General features: G+C 38.3%; 1 protein-coding gene across 2 annotated transcripts in view; it reads right to left on the bottom strand.

The window, feature by feature from the left end:
* The window catches only part of ADCY8 (adenylate cyclase 8), a 373,977-nt gene that overhangs the window by 153,604 nt on the left and 196,351 nt on the right, over positions 1-24,022 (bottom strand). For both annotated transcript variants that reach the window (XM_043978000.1, XM_043978001.1), the window contains exons 6-7: positions 15,340-15,498; positions 3,434-3,704 (exon numbers count right to left, since the gene is read on the bottom strand). In XM_043978000.1, the coding sequence (XP_043833935.1) occupies positions 3,434-3,704; positions 15,340-15,498 (430 nt within the window). The remainder of the gene's footprint in view (positions 1-3,433; positions 3,705-15,339; positions 15,499-24,022) is intronic.

Here is a 24,022-nt window from a genome sequence, read left to right as displayed (position 1 = left end):
ACTAGGAAGAATACTTCGGATCTCCTGAAAGGCATATATAGTCATGATAATAATACAGGAAGCATTTGAATAATACTTAAAAGTTTTCAAAGTTATTTATGTGTATTTATCTATTTTCAGTTGGAATACTGTTTACAAGTATTATCTCTATGGATAGGTGGGGCAAGAAATACAATAAAGACTAAAGAGAAATAATAGGAGAAAAAAGCCTGAGATTGGGCTTACATTGAGACCTAGGGGGCAGGAAAAGGTTATGGAATTTGTGCCCTCAATTAGCATGTGGAAAATGATACCAAAAAGAGTGGAGAACCTTTGGAACTTGTTATTGAGTTGTCTAAGAAGTTATGGGAACTAAAGACATAGTAGCATCATAATAACTGGCAAAAAGCTAGAAAGAAAAAAGCTTCCCTGTGCTGTCCCCCTACATGCTCTTCCAGATAACAGCTCTTCAGCTACTTGAAGATGGTTATCAAGTATTTGCTACTTAGAACTTTATTCTGCAGATTTATATACATCTTTATATTTGCTCATTTAAAAATCTCTGTTTTGTTTTTGCTCTTTTAATAAAACACAAAACCAAATATATACATATATTCCCACCTTTTCAGTGTGAGGGCCAAAAGCTAAAAGAAGCGAGATATTCCCAAGATACAATTATATTCTCTCATTGTCCATATTGTGAGAAGGTAAAGTTGTATATATACATATATGTATACATACACATATATGTGTATATCTATCTATCTATCTATCTATCTATCTATCTATCTATCTATCTATCTATCTATCTATCTATCTCTATAGACCATTGTTTCTAAAAGTCATTTTTCCTTTAGAAAGATGAGTTGAAGCTATCTAGGTTTCCTGTATTTCCCTCTAATCCAAAAAAAAGTTAACACATTGCCCAAGTTAACTAATTCTCTCTCTCTCTCTCTCTCTCTCTCTCTCTCTATCTATCTCTTTCTCTCTCTCCCTCTCCCTTTCTCTGTTTCTCTCTCACCTTTGCCTCCTTCCTTCCCTTCCCCTTCTTTCACTATTTTTTCTTCCCTTTCCTCCCTCCTGACCAGTGGTGGTCCAATCTACTTTTGAATTGCTCTGAATGTTAGGAAGTTTCTTACATCAAGCCTAAATGTGGTGCTTTGTTACTTTCACCCATTGAGCTGACTTCCTTTGGAGATCAGGTACAAGTCAAAACACTCTTCTACATTGTAGACCTTCAAATACCCATAATGTCCCTCCTAGGACTTTTAATTTGTAGGTATCTAATGCCTTCAGCCAATCTGTAAATAAATGGTCGGGTCTAACTGGGTGGCATTATCCTGATAATCCCAAACTCATTAATGACTTTTCCTCTATATGTAGTCGGTATACTTTGCTTAATAAATGCTCTCTCTATATATCCATCCATCAATATAGTCCTACTTCAATGATTCTACATAATACAAGTTGTGTCAACAAAAGTCTAAAACAACTGGTCAAAACAAATGGCAAAAAAACAGTCAATACCAGTCAATCACCATCTTCATACATGTGATTTCAACTTTCCAGATTGATGGAATTTTTGAGTGAATTGAGTAAATATTTTGGCACTGAATAGACTCAACCATGCAATGCTGTGTTTTGTTTTTGGCATATTTCAAACTTATTAAACCTATATCCAGGTCATGAGGAATGAATATTATATCTGAACTCATGACTATTAACCTAATCTTGTGAAAAACTTAGAATGCACCCAGTAACTTCTATGAAACCTTTTTGAACATGTGAAGATTTTAAAATAAATTGTGTTATTAATGCTAAAAATAGGTACAGAAAGGCAAGGTCACAGCAATAAAGAAAAAAAATTGTGTGTGTGTGTGTGTGTGTGTGTGTGTGTTCAACCTTGAAGAAAACTACCTTTTGGGATCAAGCAAACCATCTTTACTTTCTACCTCCATTTTGCTCTTCATTATTAATGCCAAAGTCAGGTAGAGTAGACTATGAAATGGTCAGATGATATAATTCATTGTGTGTGTGTAAACAAAATTCTTAAATGTTAAAAATTAAGGAAAATAGTTTTAAGAACAATATCCTAGGGCAAAAATATAGACTTTTTCTTCACCAAGGAATCAGCATTCAGACTTGAGGTAACAGTTTGCAAAGAACACTAGGAGAGATTTCTCAGTCAGCAAGTCATGCACACACAATCACATTTATCTTGTCTCATATAAAATCAGCTTCTAGCACTAGGGCAAAATGTGCCATATACAGCTCCAAGGACGGAGAGAAAATACCTTTTGAAGAAAACAGGGGAGGGCAAATGAGGACTTAAAGCTTCTTGAGAAGACTGAAAATAGCACAAGGAAGTGATAGAGGCACAAATATTGCATTTTGGTCAAGTTCAACCAACAGCTTCTGCAAGTTAATCCATAATCCATTATATCAGCACCAATATTTCCCACACATGTAAAGGCCTTAGCCTGGCTTCATCTCATTGTGAACCATCAGTCTTTTAGATGCAGAAGAAAAAGAGGTAACAAAATTTAGCCTTTTCCATATTTAATTTCTCCAGGCAGGTAGATTTCACCATTCTATGATGAGGGAAATTGTTCAAATGCTGGAGTTTTTTTCTTTTTCTCATTATAACTCATAATAATGTCTTTTAAAAACATTCTTATTTCATTTCTTCTCTTGATTTACCAATTGTCATTCCCAGATTCTGCTTGGCTAGCCAGGATTTCAGAAAATGCTTGTCAGGCAACTATTATCTAGCTTTGACTTTCCTTTTTCTTTTTCGAAAGCATAGGATGGGGGAAGAATGAAGCTGTGCCAGAAAATATACATTATTCCTGAAATCTCATACATCATTCTCACTTACTTCTTCATATAAATAATAATGATGACCTACTGACCTTAAAAAAAACCCTTAAGAATTCCACTGTAAAAAAAAAAAAAGAAAGAAAGAAAGAAAAAGAATTCCACTGTGTTTGTCACCTAAAAGGTTACTCTTTCAGCCTGGGACTTTTTCCTTGTCCATTTAGTAACATCAATTCTGCTTTTTTTTTTTTACATATTTAAGGATTTATACACACATATACACATGCACACATATGTCTGTATACATATGTACCTGTACAGGTACATGTACGCATGTATATAAAATATGGCATCACATCACACAGTATTAAATTTTTAGTTGGATCCAAAAAGAAACGAAGAAGGGGAAAGCAATCCAAACAAACTTCTATCACACCCAATCACAAAAGCCTCTGGTATTATCTGGAACTGATAGACAGGTTTATTCTTTCCTAAGGAGATGTGTTTGATCATTTGAAGTAACAATACATGTTGGAAAAAAGAGTAAAGATGAGTTTGTTTTCTCTGAGTCTTCCATTATTGAGATGCATTCAAGCATGCTTTTATAGGTAATGATATTAAGGAAAGTTTGACTTACATTCTGTTTCCCCACAATGTTATCAAACGGGAGTTCGGGGCTCCAGGATCCTTCTGTAAATGTGGCCCCACTGTTTCTCCTATCTGAGGAGCTGACTGACTCCTTTACAATGTCTTCAGGCAAAGTCAAGAGACTTTCCTCAGGTTGCTTTATTAAATAGGTCTCTATGTTATGTTTTCGCAAGAACTCATTTCGTTCTTTACCGTGCCCTTCTTCAACGTTATAATCACCATTGAGGCAGTCCAGTGTGGCTTTGGAGATGTGAATCCTCCTGTATGTACAAAACAGTAGTCAGTGGACATTCTGGATAAGTGTTGTCTTGTCCCACACAGCAGGAATATTAGCTTAGCTCACATTTTCTCATTGTTGTTACTTTTCCACTTAAATACAATATTTAAATTGGACATAGGGTACTATGAAGGCCACTCACTGAAGTACAATACCAGTCATGCTGTAATAATAATATTAAATATTTACATAATACTTTAAGGTTTATAACACAGCTTACAAATATGATCTCATTTTGTCCTCGCAAAAACCCTGGGAGGTAGATGCTGTTATCCCCATTTTGCAGATGAGGAAATCGAAGCAGTAAGAAGTTAAATGACTTGTCCAGGGCCACATTGCCAGTAAATAGCTGAGGCCAGATGTGAACTCAGCCCTTCCTCACTCCATTAATTGTATTTAATGTCAGGCTCAAAGCAAGAAGTAATATGTGATTGACTCTACCTCAGGTAGCACGAAGGCCTCTAAAAAATTTGATATATTGTTTGCATGATTTTTCAGTGGGATTTAGAATATGCTGTATATATGTGTGTGTCTATGTGTGTGCATTCTAGGATTTTCCCATATGAAATTTTTATCTCTGCAATTAATCGGGCAAATTATTGTGCAATATTATCTAACCATATTCTTGTACCATTATTTGAAATTGTTTTACTCTAATTTAAACTTTCACATTCTTATGTCTTGTCTTCTCATTTATACAATTGACTACAAAAGGGAAGGTACCATATACCAAATATCTCCATGTTGCCACAATGTCTAGTACACTTTTTTGCTTACAGAAGACCTCCAATAAGTTTGTTGATTTCATTTGTTATTTCCTGAAAGAACATTTTCAACAAGATCTCTCAGTAGGTTGTCCAAATCCAAATATACTCCTATTGGTACTGCCTCCCCTTTCTTTCCAAGCTTCTTCCCTGTTTTGATCTCTAGTGCAGTTAGTCTGTTGCCCTCCATGCTAGTCCCAATTAAATGAAATTCCTGTAACAAATGTGAGAGCATCACTAGGAAGTAAAATGTGCCCTTAAGTAAAGGATCCAGGAAGAGTATATATTCAATAATTTGGGGTATCTCATACTCTATCACTAAACATCTTTACGTAGCAGTGAAGTTCAAAGATATAATTGGAATTAAAATCTTTAGAAATTTAATGGAGTTAAGGGTTCCTTGAGAAAATACTATTACAATGGTAGATTTTGTTAGTATGTTTGAAGTTGGCACATACCTCATTATTCCAACTACTAGACTCTCCTTTATTCATATACATCATTATATATGTATGCAGTAGTGTTCTAGAGCCACCTGCTCATATTGGCAATGGTGAAATTTTTAGTGTGAGAATTTACACCTTGGAAATCAGCAAATGCTACAAAATTGGGCTTGACTTATTATTTTGTTGATTCTCTAGATTTAACAAGGTGACGGAGAAAACATCAATAATGAAAATTAAACTTAAAAGTATGCTGTGTATACATTTTTCCTGCTGCAGAGCTGCTTGTTAAATTTTTACTAGCACACCTTCATATGTGCATACAGATTGTCTCTTCTACTAGATTCTTTCAGAGCAAGGCTTGTTTCATTTTTGTCTTTGTATGTTCAACAAATACTAGGTGCTTAATAAAAGCATTTTGATTTATTGATTGTTCTATTCAACAACAAAGTCTTATGACATTCCATTAAGATAGTGTCACATTCTTTATTCTGAGGTCTGTGCCCAAAATAGAACTATCATTGAGAGCTGAGGGGTTCGATTCTTCTCATAGGGAAAGAAGCCTGAAAAAATGAACCATAAATGTTTACAAAAAGTATGACATTCTTCTAAATTAATGAAAAAAATAAAAATGGAATGCCAGCCAATGTTTGGCATTAAGATTGGCATTTTCTCTTGACTTTCTGCTTTATTAGTCTCCTATCAGTTCCATGGGGAAATATTTGCATCTTCTGAATCAATATTATATTTCCCGTGGCAAAACATACTTTCACCTTTACTTATTACAGGCTTTTCTTCTGAAGTTATAATCAATATCCATTTAAATATTTTGATAGGGACCCAGTTTTAGACTTTCAATTTCATTAATGGTACTATGAAAGCACAGGCCCTAAGGTTATGGTGTCTGAAATTCCCAGGATAAGAATTCCAAAGTTAAAATTTCTAGCAAAGGATCCTGGTTGTTTGTGTGTTACACACACACACACACACACGCACACACACACACACACACACACACACACACAGATAGATGCAGACACCTCTCTCTGTCTCTATCTCTCTGTCTCTGTCACTGTCTCTCAACCCCCGCCCCTGCCACTGTCTTCATATGTAAAGATGTAGCTACATTATAGAAAAACAATTCTGTTTATGTATGGGTTATAGAGCACAGCATCTGAGAGTCCACTTAAATTTAATATGCAATGAATTTATGGAAAAAATCACTGTTGGATGAACCCAGCATGTATGTTTGAGATCGTTCAATTCAATTTAACAAATTTTTATTAAATAATTATTATGTTAAGGATACTACACTATGCTTGGTATTGGGGATATAGAGATAAAACAATAAGGAATTTATAACCCAGTAGATAAACCAAATGTGCACATGAATAATGATAATGCCAGTTACATAGGATAATTGTGCCAAAGTTAGTGCTACAAGAGATCTGAGGAAGGAGAGAAAACATCTATTTGGGATGACTAGCGAAGGCTTCATGGATGTAGTGGTGTCTCAGGCTTGGAAGGAAAAAGATTTTGAGAGGTAGAGAGTTAAGGATATTATTTTAGGTATTAGATAGATTATAGATAGGTACATAGATAGAAAGATAGAAAGAAAATATTTTAAGTATTTACTATGTGCCAGGCACTTTGCTATGGAATGGAATAGACGGCCAGAGAAATTTGGGGGTTCCCTCACAAAGTCTTCAAGCAGATAATGAGTGACCATTTGTCAGGTATCTTTTATAGGGGGATTCTGGCTCTCTTTTGAGAAGCAGCAAGATGTAGAGGACAAAGAGGTGGACTTCAAATTTAGTCCTTGGTTCTGATCCCACCCCTGACACATCAGTTATGTGACCATGAGCAAAATGCCTTAACCTCACTCAGTCTCAGTTTCCACATCTATAAAATGGTAATCATAACACCTCTATTAGATACCTCATAGGATAGTTGAGAAGTTTAAATGATATATGTAAAGGGTTTTGCAAATTTTAAAGTGCTATATAAATATCTGTTATTATTCTGGTATGGGGTAGGCCTTGTATTTTTTTAGGACCATACCACATCTGTGCAGTAGAAGAGGAGATTTTTGCTCAGTATAATAGAAAGCTACCTAAGAAGCAGAGCTCTTCAAAATTTAAATAGGCTGCTTCATGAAGTAGTAGATGTCCTGTCACAAGAGATCATCAAGTACAAATTCAATGACCTCTTGCTCAGTGTGTATTAGAGAGGATTCTTGTTCAGGTAACTGTTGCCCTAGATGATCTCTCAAGTCAGTCAGACATTTAACATTTATTAAGTGCCTGCTATGTTGTGGGCACCATACTAAGCATTGTTGATAAAAGAGAGGTACCCCCACCGCCCCCAAAAAGACAGTGCTACCTCACAGTTTAATGAAGAACACAATTATGTATGAGCGAAGGTATATATAAGATACATTAGGGGTGGTCTTAGAAAGAAAGCATTAAAGGGGGATTAAGAAAGACCTCTAGCACAAGGTGGGACTTTAGGTGAAATTTTATGTAAGCCAGGGAAGAGAGGAGGTGGAGATGAAGAGGGAGAACATTCCAGATATGGGGAGCTGCTGGTAGAAAACTAGATTTGAGAACATGTGGAGGGGAGTAAGGTGTGAGACAATCAGAAAGGTAGGAAAATGAACAGGTTATAAAGGGCTTTATAAGTGAAGCAGAAGATTTTATATTTGATCCTGCAGGTCATAGGAAGCCACTGGAGTTGAATAAAGAGGAGCTAACATGGCCAGACATGTACTTTAGAAGGGCTGATGATTGGAAGATGTCCTAGAGTGGGGAGAGATGAGGTCAAGAGATCAGGTCATTGCAATAACTCAGGCTGGGGTGGTGAGGCCCTACCCCAAGGTGATGACAGCAACAGATGAGAGGAGGGGGTACATCTGAAAGATTTTAGGGTGATAGATATTGAAGGTCCCTTCTAGCTCTGAGACTGTGTGATGCTGAGGGAAGATATCTGACAATAATAATGAAATTTATAGCCCTTTCCACAGTACCTTAGGTTATCCAATTTAATCCTCACAACAAGCTTGTGAGGCAGGTCCTGAAGGTATTATTTCACTTTATAGATATAAATCCTGAGGCTCAGAATGTGTAAATGACTTCCCTATGGTCACACATAGTAAACTCCAAAGGCATGATTTTGATCCATGTATTTTTTAACTCAAGTCTATTTAAGACTTGATACATTATGCCATGCTATTTTCCACAATTAATTCTTCTTTGCGGCTCCAGTTTTGGGTATCCCTTTCAATAGAGGCCAAGATATAGATCTCGGAGTTCTCTCTACACAGAGGAGTTAAGTGTAGACATTGGAAAGGATGCGATTAAGGGAGAGAGTTGAAGAGAGAGAAGAGGGCCAAGGAAAAAGCCTAGGCAACACCCACATGTATTACTACACAGGATTCTTAATCTGGGGACAAAGAACTAGTTTTTCCTTAAAAAAAAGTTTGAACAATTATTTTGATTGCCTTTGTTTTGTATATATGTATGTGTATATACACGTACATATATACAAAACAAAGGCAATCAAAATAATTGTTATACACACACACATATATATGTATACACACACACACACACACACACACACACACACACACATATATATATATATAAATACACACACATATATTCCTTTAAAAAATCATTCTGAACAATGAAGGGTCCAAAGGCTTTACCAGAGTACTAAAGAGGTCCAGGACACAAAAAAGTTTAAGAACTCCCATACTTGTGGGAGGAGGAAGACAAACCAGTAGTGAGATGCCCAGGAATTTTTCTGGGGCACAGAAATTTAGAGGGGTCACTGACAACTTGTTCAGTCTTTCAGTAACATAGAAACAAATAAGCTCGGCATCTCATTAGCACCTAGTTAGTTTAGACAGGAAAGTACCAGAGAATGTCTTCAGTCTGTGGGATCTCACTCTAGGTGAATTCTTCCTAGATCGGGGCCTGACCCCTTGATCTCCCTACTTCTCATAGCAGCTCTACCAGTATCATCAAAATGTCTGGGGCTCTCCATTCAAAGAACCCTTTGTGAAACTTGCCTTGGGTGTGAACATTATTGACATAACTCTGCTTGGAAGAAGGTGGTCACAGAGGTAGGAGGAGAACCAGAAGAGTTCATTGTCAGGAAAGCTAAGGAAGGAGAAAGGATCAAAAAGTAGGTGTCACATATAAGGGGCCAAATCCTACCCTTGAAAAGTAAAAGGAATATAATCTTGTATGTAACAGAGTGATAGACCCTGGGTAGTTTAACAAAATGAGTCATATTGATGAAATGTAACTTCTAGGTACTGATATTGATTTTTATACAAGCTCTTGTTGTTGTTTGTCCTTCATTCTTTTTTTTTTTTTTTTTTTTTTTTTTTTTTTTTTTTTTTTTGCGGGGCAATGGGGGTTAAGTGACTTGCCCAGGGTCACACAGCTAGTAAGTGTTAAGTGTCTGAGGCCGGATCTGAACTCAGGTACTCCTGACTCCAGGGCCGGTGCTCTATCCACTGCGCCATCCAGCTGCCCCTGTCCTTCATTCTTGAAGAGGATGGTGACATCAGGGTAATATCATAACTTGCAGTGAATTGGATTTAAGTGAGGGAGGGCCGTGCAACTTCACTCTGTCCTCCAGAGCCATTTGGGTCCAGTGGCAAGATATATATTAGGACGACATGACCACAGATAAGGCAATTGGGGTTAAGTGACTTGCCCAGGGTCACATAGGTGGTAAGTGTCTAAGTTGAGATTTAAACTGAGGTCCTCCCAACTTCAGGGCCAGTGCTCTATCCACTGCACCACCTAGCTGCCTTATAGAATCAGTCACTTTATAGGTACAACATAAGTAGAAAGAAGGCTTTTGTAACTTTTTTCATTCATCCTTTGTTGAACTGCAGCATTATTACATGAAGCTCTATGTAACTTCCATGTTGGTCTCTTAGGTCCCTAAGCCTTTAGAGCTAATATGACTAATGTTTTTAAATTTAAGTAGCGTTTTAAGGAATCTAAAAGAGAGAGTGATTATTTTTCTATGTCATGAGATGATTCCTACCCAATCAGAGCTATTAAGAGATAGTGCAGATGTCTCAGAGGGAACCCTTGTGATTACCAAAGGTCAAAGGAACTTAGACAGGAAGTTAGACTTAGACTACTGTAGCTGGAGCATGCCTGACAGCAGCAGAGAAGTCAAAGGTGGACAATACAGCTATCCCCAGTTGGGGGAGTACTTGTCTAAGGCCACAACTGAGTTGCTCATAGCCAAATGAGGATGTACCTGTAACATTCATTCTACAAGAAGAAAAAAAGACACACTTAGAGCTGAAATGGACTTAGAATTCATCTAGCCTAGCCAATTAATTTTACAGGCGAGGAAAGTAAGGCCCACAGACATCAAGTGATTTGCCCAAATTACTGTGGGTAGTAAGTGGAAAGATGGGAAATTGAACTCAAGTCCTCTGACTTCAAATTTAAAGCCATGACTAAACTCTGTGCTTTGCCTTCCATGATGTTTTCTCGACCTCCAAGTCCCTGACTGTTGTTTTAGTCTTCTTGTGCCCAGGTTCAAATTATATTTGACTGCCTAGTTTCCTCAATATGCTACATCTGGGGCGGGTTAGTGTATTTTAGCCTTGGGACAGCTTTTTAGTTTGGCTACCTTGATTTTTGGAATGGGAACATTATGACAGAACCATGGTATTAATCTGTTCACCATCCCCTGGCAAGAAAATGTTCTCTCACTGTATTAATTACCTGCTAATTCCCAGCACCTGGTGACAACCACTAATGATGGGGACCTCACTTCCTTCAGAGGCAGTCCATTTCTAGTACTAGATCGTCATAGTTATCAGAATGTTCTCATATGCTGAGCCCAATTATGGCTTCTTGTTCCTTCATTCAAATGTCCTCACTGCAATTTGGTTGGAGTGTTTATTAAGTACCTACTGTATTCTAGGTATAGGAGATATGAAGAAATGAAAGCTAAATGACATCTAGGAGGATATGTAAATATAAAACATATACCAAACCATTTGGAGAGCTGGGATGGGGGAGGGTGGGGCAAGAAAGATGTCCTATAATCAGGGGTATTTGCATTCAGTCTAGAAGAGTCCTAGGAATTATAATAGGTAGAGGCCAAGAGGGAGGGGACCTCAACTCATTAGTTAGTTAACTAATTAAACTATAACCAGTGGTCCAGCATAACAAAACCTTTTTCTCTAATGTTTTGAATGCCTGTTGTTTTATCTCCACCACCATACTCTTCTAGAAGGTTTCATGAGAGTGGTGACTGTGTCTTATTCATTTTTGTAAATCATCTCTCCCCTTCACAGTACTTAGTATACTGCTTTGCAAATAGTGGTAACACAGTAAATATTTAATGAATCAAACAGAATTTAAATAGTCAAGAACTGAATAAATGAATTTATACTATCAGGTAAATTAAATCTTTCAGACCACTTTGGTTTATTCCTACTTCCTATCTAGGATGTTATTAAAGTAATATGCAATAGGTCTTCAAGACACTGCAGAATCCTAGTTCCAGAGAAGAGTTGACAGCCTGAATTATTTTGATTGTCTGTGTAAATGACTTCGCTGTAAGATTAAGTCACTCCTTTGGGCTGTACAGACATATACAAGATGTATAAGACTTGCACAGATATGTTTAAGAGGAAGGAAGCTTTTGTTGATCCCTCCCCTCCTGAAATCTCTTAGGTCACGTATTTGTTCTCTACTGTGCCTCTGTCATATTTAATAGGATTTCATAGGTATACGTCTCTTCCCTCCTGCTAGATTGTATACCCATTGATGGCAAACACTGTTTCATTTTGTTTTTGGTTTCCTAGCCTTTGGTAGGTAATTGGCCCTGAAAAGATGTTTGTGGAGCTGAATTGAATTGGAATTTAAGTTTCCATTGTTGTGAAGAATTAATATATTGATCATCCTAGAGAAGCAAATGAAGATTAATAAAAAGTAAAATGAAGTCCAATATAGATTGCGTTTTGGTTTATTAGCCAATATGAATATCACCCCTTTTATTCCCTCCCCTTTTTTTTACTTCCTTCCCTAGAAAGGAAGTCATCAAACCTCTACTTGCTCTTGCCCCTTTTTGAAAAAAATTCTTGAGTCAAAGATATAGTGGATGTTCTGTGCCCCAGAATTCCATAAAGTGAAGTGGATCTGGGCCTGTGACTTTGAAATTTTCACCTTCCCTAAAATGGTGTGTACTAGCAATGGATGAGCCAACGACAGCCATGAAATGTATATGAGGACCCCCAAAATGGGCTTCCTGAACTTCAAACTTCAAGTCCTTTTTCTTAGTCCCTCTTCTTCTTCCCCTTTTATTCCTACATAAATACAAAGTTTTCCACTCTTCCCATATGAGAATGTTTTATAACCATAAGGTAGGATGTTTTTCACATATTGCCAATTTTTGTCCATTTTTATTATCTTGAAAGTTGTTTAAGAAGAAAAGCAGGATTATTCAGTACAGAAAAACTGTTCTGCACTGACTAGCTTTTCCTAGATGGGACAATCCCAAACTTTTGGCTCTTAGTTGTACTCATAAGATCCTTCTTCTATTATTTGAAATGCTAACTTGTGCTCATTATGGTCTTAGTCTGGTGGATCTCACCGTAATTCAGTTTTCTGAAAATCAGTCATCTCTGGGCCCTGTCTGTATGGCTAGAAAGTGACAAGAAAGAATTTCTCTTAAGCCCTCCACAAAACCAGCACTAATCCTCTATAATCCTAATTCCTCCGGTTGACAAGGCAGCTGTCAAACCAAATGCTTTATTAACTGGAATACTCCATGCTCCAACTACGACTTTAAATGAGCCACTCCTAATAATCCCCTCTAGGACGAGGTAACAAAGTATAGTACTCTGGAGACTCCATTTCAAAGAGACTCCAATTAGAACTGGACAGTTGAGTTTTGTAGGATACATAGGCTCTGGGCCAGGGAATGTTGCTTTTCTCTTGGAATATCATGGTAAATGCCACGGGGCTGTACAAAAATAAAGGGTCAATTCTTACATGTATTCCACACCTGAAAGGTGATGTGGAGAACAATGATCAGGGAGTGTATCATTCTTAATCATCCAAGAAAGACCAAGTAACACTACTCATTCTGTGATCAGACTATCAGAATTTGTGGGTTGGACAAAGGTTCCAGAGGTCATCCAGTCATCTCAGGAATATCCCCAACAGCTTTGCCTTCTAGCTTTTTATTTTTTTTTCACTCTGGTAGTCAAGTAAACTAATGCAGTTGATGAAGATGTCTAACAAAATGATTGAAAGAAAAAGGGGATGTTTGGTCAACTTTTAATTATCCAGAAACTCAATTAAATATCAAATTCCATTACTTGTTAGCACTAGAGCTAGGGGAACCCCACCAGAGGCCCAGAGAGCTAGTTAACAAGTAGCTATAATGTCACTTTGGCATGTCAAGGCAGCATGTAGCTGAGTCACTGGAGGAGAAAAAAAGGACAGTTAGTATTACTAATGAGAATGAACTGGGCACAATTCTATTGCCTCTGAGAAGAATTTACATAATAGAAAAGAGGTGATCAGACCCAAGTAAATCTTTGGGGGATTGGGGAAGGGTTCAGCCTGACTGTAGGGGGGCTCCTAGCGATACCCTTTTACACCAATATCTCTTGTGTATTTCTTCGGTGAACTGTTTGTGGGAAGGCAGCTGGTGGGCAATTACGGTACGTCTGTCTCTCCCTATCTCAGGTGCCTGGTGTGTGATTTGGTGCTGGTGCTAGATAAATGTTTAACAATTGACTCTGAAAAAAAAGTACACAAATCACACTTTTAAGTTTAATCTGCATTTATTAATTATGTTCTTCATCACTTTCTTCTTGTGTCTAAACCAGGAGTAAGCAAACTAAAGCTCCCTCATCCTGTTTTAATAATTATTAGTTCAAAGGCCAGAAACAGGGCAAGGGATGTATTTAGACCCAAGGCTTTAGTTTGCTGATCCCTGATCTAAATGATCAACGAAACAACAAATCAAAGTGTGATCTGTAACACTTGCTGATTTCCTAAGTATAAATCCATACTAAAAATTTAGCAATGGGCTCTCAAAGGCTAGTTTGAGCTGGATCTAGCACACTTCTATGTGTGTGTGTGTGTGTGTGTGTGTCTGTCTCTCTATATGTATATATGCATATATTCATATAGAGACAGACATAGGTGCAGATGCACAGAGATACAGACATATATATGTAGGTATATATAATATACCTACATAAACATATATACATACACACATGTATACATACATGTGCATATATAAACACACACAATATATATGTACATATAGGTATATACACATACATATACCTACACACATATCCATAGATACATATATAAACATACATATACATACATATAGATGTATAGATGTGCATGTATATGCATATGTTTATGTTTATTTATATGTATATATATATGAATGACTCCCTAGAGTGGGAGTTCAGGTAACTCCAATAAGAGCCAGGCTGTCTCTCAAAGTTGCTACCTGTTTTGAAACTTTTCCCTATCACCCCAGGAATGAGTTTGTAAATTTCATTAGATTATAGATTCTTGAGGGCAGGGATTGTTTTGGCTTTTTTTGGTATTCTCCACTAATTAGCACGGTGCCTGGCATAATAGTAAGTGCTGGAACAAATATAGCAGCCCTACATATTCCAGTGAGCCATGAAATACCATTTAGGAACAATTTTTCAGATAATTTGCTGGCCCGATGGTGCCTTTAGGCACAAAAAAATAAAATGCTGTATTTATGCAGTACATTTCAAATGAGCCACTCAAAGTGTAAAGTACACTCTGAATCCAATCCATTATGGAGTACAGTAAAATAAATGGTATATATCAGGTGAGTAAAAGGGTGAGAGGTTTATGCTATTCAGATATAAAAGCCTGCCAAGAATACTTAAGCAGAGGAAGAAATCTAGGTGTGTAGCAAGGAATTGAATGGAGGCATACAGATCTTGTCAAAGGCAAAAAATATTCCAGAACTCCTTGTTCCCACCTAATGCCCAGAAGCCAAAGTCACAAACCCAGATACATCAGGCTAAGTGTCTGAAAGGACAATTGGCATCTGACTACCAAACCAAGGACCATGGAGATCCTTTATGTGAAAATTTGATTTTTAACATTTTTTAACATGTCTTTATTTTGTGGCTAATTGGTTTCAACAGACATGACTGGAGACCAGTTCTACTTACAGGTCATTCAAGGTAATCAGGTCAACAAGCATAATATTAAATGCCTATTGTATGCCTCTAAATGAGAAAATTTTTCAAAGTTGTGGCTATCCATTTTGTATGTTTGAATTTCAAGGCAAGGATAAAAATTAAAGCATGAGTGAGGCTCATTGGACAGCTTACCCAGGGATTCCACCTGATTCTAGCTTATTGGCGATGTCCACGTCCCAGGACCAAACATCAAACTGCCACTTCCGGAGACCCAACACTCCACAGAGCACTGATCCAGAATGGATGCCTATGCGCATGTCAACATCGTGCTTTGTCCTTGACCTAACATACCTGTTCAGAAAAGTCAACACATATATACATTAGGAAGGTAAGAAACACATCCTCAGCATCTGTGAGCTGCTGAAGTCCTGCTTAAGAGTTGGGGAACATGTGAAAATGAGGAATGATAAGAAATTGGATCTTCACTGTGTTTTTGTCAGGACAAGGGAGAATGGAAATATAAATAGCACATAACAGGTGATATGCCTGGAAAAGACAGACAGAGACAGTGGAATAAAAATTAGTGAATGGAAACCTTGGATATTCAGTAGAAACAGTGCTGAATTCAGAGTCAGGAGACCTGGGCTTAAGTCCTGGTCTGGTTATTGGTACTTAGGTGATCTTGGGCAAATCATTTATTCTCTCTTGGCATCAGTTTCCTCAGCTGTAAAAAGGGTGGGGTGTGGGTTAAATTGGATGGTCTTTAAGGTACATTTTAGCCCTAAAACTATGATGAACTAAAACTGTATTCATAATCAAAGCATCCTACATTAATTCATTTACTCATACATCCAAAAAATGAAGAGGAGACAGGCCAGAAAGGTATGGGCACTCGAAACGTTGGCATATAATGATAGGGTGAAGCAACTAAGTCTGTCTAATCTATAAAAGAGAATACTTAGAGGGGAGAGGGGTATAAACATTTATACTGCATGTACTATGTGACAGGCTCTGTGGTAAGTGCTTTTTACATATATTATCTTAGTTGATCTTCACAATAACTCTGCAAGACAGGTGCTATTATTATTCCTACTTTTATAGTTGAGGAAACTAAGGCAAACAGGTTAAATGACTTGCCCAAGGTCACACGACCAGTTAGGGTCAGGACAGATTTGAATTTAGATCTCCCTAACTCTAAGCCCAGCACTCTAACCACTGTGACACCAGTGGCTGGAGCAGCTAGGTGGTGCAATATATAGAGTCCCAGGGCTGGAGTCAGGAAGACATATCTCCCCAAGTTCAAATCTGGGCTCAGACACTTAAAAGCTCTATGACCCCAGTAAAGTCACTTAACCCTGTTTGCCTCCATTTCTCATCTCTAAAATGAGTTGGAGAAGGAAATGCCAAACAACTCTAATATCTTTGCTGAGAAAATACAAAATGGGGGCATGAAGAGTCAGACATGATTGAAAAACAAAAGATCACCAGTTGCTTCCCCTTAGAAGAGTCAGATCAGGGATTTAGAAATAACAGGGATTGTTAACTATCACTTAGTTTAGTTCATTCATAATACAGATGAGGAAAATGAGGTTGTAAAGGTTAAGTGACTTCTTAAAGAGAACATGAGAGTACATAACAGAAGCTGAATTTGAATTCAGATTCTCTGACTCTAGACTCAGGTTTTTAAAAAAAATTTTCTTCCCATAATGTTATGATATAATAGTCATCTCTGAGTATTTGAAGGCTTTCACATAGAAATAACAGCAGTTGACCTTGAGATAGACTTGAAGCTTTAGATGGTACTTTACATAAATAATCTCATTTAATCTTAACCATAGCTCTGAGGAGGGAAGTACTATAGGTACTATACCCATTTTAAAGATGAGGAAATAAAGCTCAAGAGAGATTAAGTGACTTCCCCACAGATAGCAAATGTCAGAAACAAGATTTAAACCTAGGCCTTTCTTGACTTTCAAATACAACTCCGTTTGCATCATGCCACAGTGTCTCTCAAAGGGAAGAAGTATTAGAATTTCTTTATCTAGCTTCAGAAAGTAAAATGAGTTATGATCAGTCAAATTATAATGGATCTGTTCCCTTCTTTCCACTTTCATTGCTATCTCCTTAGTCCAAGCCCTCTTGTCTGGACTATTGTGTTGTTGCTGTTGAGTTGTTTCAGTCCTGTCTTGACTCTGTGACCCCAATTGAGGTTTTCTTGGCAGAGATACTAGAGAGGTTTGACATTTCCTTCTTCAACTCATTTGTGGATGAAGAAACTGAGGCAAATAGGGTTAAGATACTTACCCAGGGTCACAGATCTAATATGTATCTGGGGTCAGATTTAAACTCAGGGAGATGAGTCTTCCTGACTCCAGGCCTGGCACTCTATCCACTAAACCACCTAACTGCCCTAAAACCATTTGTTATTGTTCAAACATGTCCAACTCTTCATGACCCTCTTGGGGGTTTTCTTGGCAAAGATACTGAAATCGTTCACCATTTCCATCTCCAGTGGATTAAGGCAAACAGAATTTAAATGATTTGCTTAGGGTCACAAGCTAGTGAGTGTCTGAGACTGGATTTGAACTCAGATCTTCCAGAGTCTAGACCTGATGATCTATCCACTGCACCTCTTTTTAGTTCCCATTCTGTCCTCCATTCACTCTATATTTATTCCATGTTTACTTATCCGTGAACATGTTGTATTTTCCTAATAGAAATTAAACTCCTTCAATTAGATTCAATTTAATAAACATTTACTAAACACCTACTGTGTGCCAGGCACTGTGCAAAAGGCTGGGGACACAAATTAGAAAAAGAAAGACAGATGCTGCCCTCAAGGAGCTCATATTCTCATGGGGGAAGACAGCACACAAAAGGAAGTTGGCAATGGAGACGAGGAAGCATGGGACATTTTGTTCTAACCAAGCATAGCTGCAAATAGAAAATGGAGAGCCCCAGAATCAGGAGGACCTGAGTTCAAATCCAGCCCCAGACACTTATTAGCTGTGTGACCCTGGGCAAGTCATTTAACCTGATGGCCTCTAAAAAAAAAATGGAGATAGCTGAAAGTCCATATCCTGACCTCTTTAAAGGCAAGTTTTGGAATGAGTTTAGTGAGCTACCCAGTAGTCTTCCAGTCACAGGGGAGAGAAAGCAAAAAGGGTGGGGAAGGTGTTGAGTATTCAAGGCTGAGTTAAACAGTATGATCACAAGAGTATAAGTCATCCCCTTACCCCCAGGAAGAGCATGGAGTAGAAACCAATCTGAGATACAGATGGAAAGTAGAGGGCTCCCTGAGGGTAAGAGAGTGTCTAATCTTTGTATTTGCATTCCCAACACCTCATAGGTTACTGGCACATAACATGTGCCTAAGAAAGCCCCAAACTTAAATCCTCCATTTGGTCATTGATTGATTGAGGCAGATTTTCGACTTGAAATTTTAAGAAAGTCATAGCTTCTAGGAAGAGGAGGTTATAGTCCTTGGTTGGACCCAATCTGGTACACTGTGTTCAATTCTGTTAAAAGCACACTAATTTAGGAGGAATGTTGCCAATTTGGAGAGTGCCTAGAGGAGACCAACCATGATGGGCCCTGAGCCTATTTCATATGAAGATCTGTTGAAGAAATTGGGAATGTTTGACACGGAGAAGAGAAGATTCAGGAGGGACATGCCAACTGTCTTTAAGAAAGATTAGACTTGGGGCAGCTAGATGGTGCAGTGCATAGAGCACTGGCCCTGGATTCAGGAGGACCTGAGTTCAAATCTCGAATCAGACACTTAACATTTACTAGCTGTGTGACTGTGGGCAAGTCATTTAACCCCAATTGCCTCACCCCCCCCCAAAAAAAAAAGAAAGAAAGAAAGAAAGAAAGAAAGAAAGAAAGAAAGAAAGAAAGAAAGAAAGAAAGATTAGACTTCTATTTGGTCTCAGAAGGGAAAACCAGTATCAATGGGTCAAAGCTGCAAAGACTGAAGTAAAGACAAAGTTTTTGTTTTGTTTTGTTTTGTTTTTTTGGTTTTTTTTGCAGGGCAATGAGGGTTAAGTGACTTGCCCAGGGTCACACAGCTAGTAAGTGTCAAGTGTCTGAGGCCGGATTTGAACTCAGGTACTCCTGAATCCAGGGCCGGTGCTTTACCACTGCGCCATCTAGCTGTCCCCGTAAAGACAAAGTTTTAACAGTAAGAGCTGTCCCCAAATATAATGACCTGCCTTGAGAGGTGATGATCTTTTTGTTTAAGGTCTTCTACTTGAGGGGCAGATAAGTGACTCAGTGGATACAGCATCAGCCCTGGAGTCAGGAGGACGTGAGTTCAAATTTGAGCTCAGACACTTACTAGTTGTGTGACCCTGGACAAGTCATTTAACCCAAATTGCCTCCCAAACCAAAAACAGGTCTTCTACTTGAGACTGAATGACTGCTTATAAAGAATGCTGTTTTGGGGGGCAGCTAGATGGCGCAGTGGATAGAGCACCGGCCCTGGAGTCAGGAGTACCTGACTTCAAATCCGGCCTCAGACACTTAACACTTACTAGCTGTGTGACCCTGGGCAAGTCACTTAACCCCAATTGCCTCACTAAAAAAAAAAGAATGCTGTTTTGGGAATACTTCTTTCGAGGTAAATTGGACTAGATGGCTGCTAAAGTCCCTCCCAGATTAATTCTGTAATTCTGCTTCATCATTGGAGGTTTTCAAAGGGAGATAAGATTACCACATTGTAGAAAGGATTTCTTACTCATGTATGGTCTAATGTCGCTCCTAACTTTGAGATTTTCTTATCTTTTTATAGTACACTCTATATACAGAACACTGATCTAGCTAGTGGAGAAGATAAAAATAGATATAAGAGGCATCCAGGTGGTCCAGTGGATAAGAGTGTTAGATGTGGAGTCAGGAAGAATTAAGTTCATATCTTGCCTTAGATAAACTTAGTAGTTGTGTGACCTTGGGCAAGTCACTTAATCTCCATTTGTCTCAGTTTGCTCATCTATAAAAATGGGGCTAAGAATAGCACTTACCCCTCAGGGTTGTTGTGAGGATCAAATGAGATAATATGTAAATCACTTTGTAAGCAATACTCTAAATACATGCTAGTTGCCAGTAGTTTTTGTCATGTTTGACTGTGGTTTCATTTGGGGTTTTCTTGGCAAAGATACTGGAGTGGTTTGCCATTTCCTCTTTTAACTCCTTGTACAGATAAGGACATAGAGGCAAGAAAGATTAAATGACTTTCCCAGGGTCACACAGCCAGTGTCTGAAGCCAGATTTGAAGTTAAGAAGATGAGTCTTCCTGGGGGCAGCTAGGTGGTGCAGTGGATAAAGCACCCACCGATCCTGGATTCAGGAGGACCTGAGTTCAAACCTGGCCTCAGACATTTGACACTAGCTGTGTAACCCTGGGCAAGTCACTTAACCTTCATTGCCCCACATTAAAAAAAAAGAGAAAAGAAAAGAAGATGAGCCTTCCTGACTACTGGTCCAGGACTCTATCCTCTGTACCACCCTGATGTCCTAGGACAAAAATACTTGTTTTCAAAGAATTTATAGTACAGAAAGATGGCATATGTTCAAGAAGAGTAAGTGAATGAAAGAGGTACAAAACTAGGAGTAGAGAATCTACTCCTGACTTCACCATTGATTGGCTGTATGACTTTGGCTGACATTAACCTACCTAAGTGACCTCTAAGGTCCTAGTTCTAAATACATGTTCCTTTGGAAATATACAAAATGATAGAATCTGGACATATAAAAAAGATGAAAGAGGGTGGATGGGAGAATAGGAAAACATAAATCTGGATAATGTTCACTGTATTAGGTAGTTAACATTAGCTGCAGAATGTACATTTTAATAAGAGGAGATGAAGGCTAATTGTTTAACATAAGAAATATCACACTGTGAGAAAATAAAATTATATAATGGCACTGTGCTGCTTTTTCTTTACAGTAAGTTTGGGATTTGTGTCAAATGCACAATGGACCTGAAATTATTTCCAAGCTAACTATTCACAGACATAGACGCTACTTGGAAGTTAAGTGTTGTGATTGGCCACAATTTTACAAAGCATTTTGTGACCATTGAGGACAGAATATTTCCTGGCTGTTTTCTGGAATAAAGAGGGAAAAATGTTTCTTTATGTGAATCAACCTCCTCCTGCTGAACCCCCAAAGACAATTTGCTGTGTTCCCATCAATCACTAACACTTTACTGGTGATTTGGGCACAGGAAAAATTATTCTGTCTTTTCAGATTGAAGCTTTCAATTTGAGGACTGAAATCACTGGTGTTATGATTGCAGCCCTCCAAAAGACATCCACAAAAAAGTTCTGGTTAAATCTAAGTCCTGCCAGAATACTAGAAGTCCCTTTACAATTAGGAAGACTTCAATGAGCAAGGATTTACATGGAATCTGAATGAGTATAAAATTTTCCACAAAATATTGAAAGCACGGGAAACACATTGGCATTACATTATGAGGTTCTTGAGGGTGGGCCTTTCTTTGAGTCCTCAGTGCTTAGCACAATGCCTGGAAGTTAGTAGGAATTTAATAATGATTAACCAGAAAATGACTGCTATGAAGAAAAGATTGCTGGACAGGAAACACTAGCAACTTGAAACTCCGTAAAGAAAGCAGCATATTGATCAGTGGAGAAAACAGTTCATCAGTAAACAACAGTAGACCTTTGAGGAAGCATCAACTGACAGATTCAGGAGCAGAGATGTGTTTTAGTTGGTGTGGTGCCTTATAACAGCATAGGTTACCCAGAGTATATAAGCTACATATATTCCCAATGATTGTTTCCTTTCCTACTAGTGATATGGGAACAAGTGGAAGAGCTTGGTGTGTATGAAAGAATGCATTTTTTATTTTTATTTCTCTTTTTAGTCTCTATTAATTGTCATTTTACCTTAAAAATGAATAGTATAAGACAGGTTAAAAGCACCAAGGAAATCCACGATTTTATGTAATACTAGTAGAAAGCCTTAGAGTTGAAGAGACAGCGATGCCCTTGTTGGAATTATTAGCAGCATCTTCCTTCTCCCTTAATATTCCTGCCTTCTTGATTGTGCTAACAGTGTTGACCAGGGCAGGTAGAGGATGGAGAAGAGTTAATGATGTATGTGTGTGTACATGTGTGATCTGGATGAATGGCTTTGAGATACTTATTAGGGTGAGAAGGGGAATTCTCCTTGATGTCAGTAAGTTAATAGACATTTATTAAGCATGTACTATGTGCTAGACACAGTGCTAAGGGCTAGAGATACAAGAAAAGGCCAACACACATTTGGTCTCTGCCCTTAAGGAGATCACATTCTAATGAGAGAGACAACTTGCAAATAACAAGATACATACAGAAAAGATGTAAAGTATTCCCAGAGGGAAGGTACTAATTATTCTGGAGAAGGTGGAGTGTGAGGTGAGTTGCAAAGGAAGCAGGGGAGCCAAGAGCCAGACAAAGAGGGAGAGGATTTGTTGAAAAAGCAGAGAATCTGGAGATGGAGTGGAGTTGTGAGGAGCAGAAAGCAGACAGATATAGATGGATCAGAGAGTATGTGCAGGGGAATAAAGTTCAAGAAGACTATAATAGGGGCAGCTAGATGGCGCAGTGGATAGAGCACCGGCCCTGGAGTCAGGAGTACCTGACTTCAAATCTGGCCTCAGACACTTAATACTTACTAGCTGTGTGACCCATGGCAAGTCACTTAACCTCTATTGCCTCACTAAAAAAAAAAAAAAAAAAAAAAAAAAAAAAGACTATAATAAGCAGGAAGGAGGCACATTAGGAAGGTGTCCTTTTAAGTGAGCCCTGGATCTCCAAACACTAGCAATCAGTGGATCTACATAACTAATAAGTATTTAGTCTGCTGCCTTACATTGCTGGTTATCTTTTGAATGACTATATCTTGTATTTTTGTAATAAGACTCTTGAAGGCAGATGTTATCTTATACCTTTTTTTAATCCCTCAGGTGCCTCGTATAGGGTTTTGTTCATAATAGGTGATCAATAACCTTTTTGAAATTGACTGACTGGTGGTATATCTCAACATCCAAAACTGAACTCATTATCCTTTTGTGCCAGGCCCTCTTCTTAACTTCCCTAACATTGTCAGGTACACCATTATCTGCTCTCAACCCAAGTGTCATCTTTAACTTCTCACACCCTTCTCTTTTGGATCCCATGTGCCATCTATTGCCAATTTCTATCAATTCTATCATTGTTGCTGTTGGTTCAGACATTTCAGTCACGTCTGATTCCTCATGACCCCATTTAGGGTTTTCTTGGCAGAGATATGGGAGTGTTTTGCCATTTCCTTCTCTGGCTCATTTTACAGATGAGGAAACTGAGGCAAACAGGGTGAAGCGACTTGTCCAGGGCCACACATCTAGTAAGTGTCCGAGGCTGGATTTGAACTCAGGAATATGAGTCTTCCTGACCCCAGACCTGGCTCTCTATCCTTGTAACCTTTCTCACATATTGCTCTTCTCTTCTCTGACACTGCCACCACCCTGATTTAGGCCTTAACTACCACATGTCTGGACTATTTCTTTTCTTTTCTTTTTTTTTCAGGGCAATGGGGGTTAAATGACTTGCCCAGGGTCACACAGCTAGTAAGTGTCAGAGGTTGGGTTTGAACTCAGGTCCTCCTGAATCCAAGGATGGTGCCTTATCCACTTCGCCACCTAGCTGCCCCTGGACTATTTCAATAGCCTGTTAGTTGTCTTCTTGCCTCAAGTGTCTCTGCACCCTAAGCCCATCCTCCACTTAACTGTCAGTTTAATCTCTCTGAAGCACAAGTCTGAACATGTCAACCACTCCCCCTCCAACACACATTCAATAAACTCCAGTGGTTCCCTATCACCTGTAGAATCAAA

The sequence above is a fragment of the Dromiciops gliroides genome, chromosome 1 (assembly GCF_019393635.1).
Source record: "Dromiciops gliroides isolate mDroGli1 chromosome 1, mDroGli1.pri, whole genome shotgun sequence".
In the NCBI taxonomy this organism is placed as follows: domain Eukaryota; kingdom Metazoa; phylum Chordata; class Mammalia; order Microbiotheria; family Microbiotheriidae; genus Dromiciops; species Dromiciops gliroides.
This window is presented reverse-complemented; position numbering and strand designations above follow the sequence as displayed.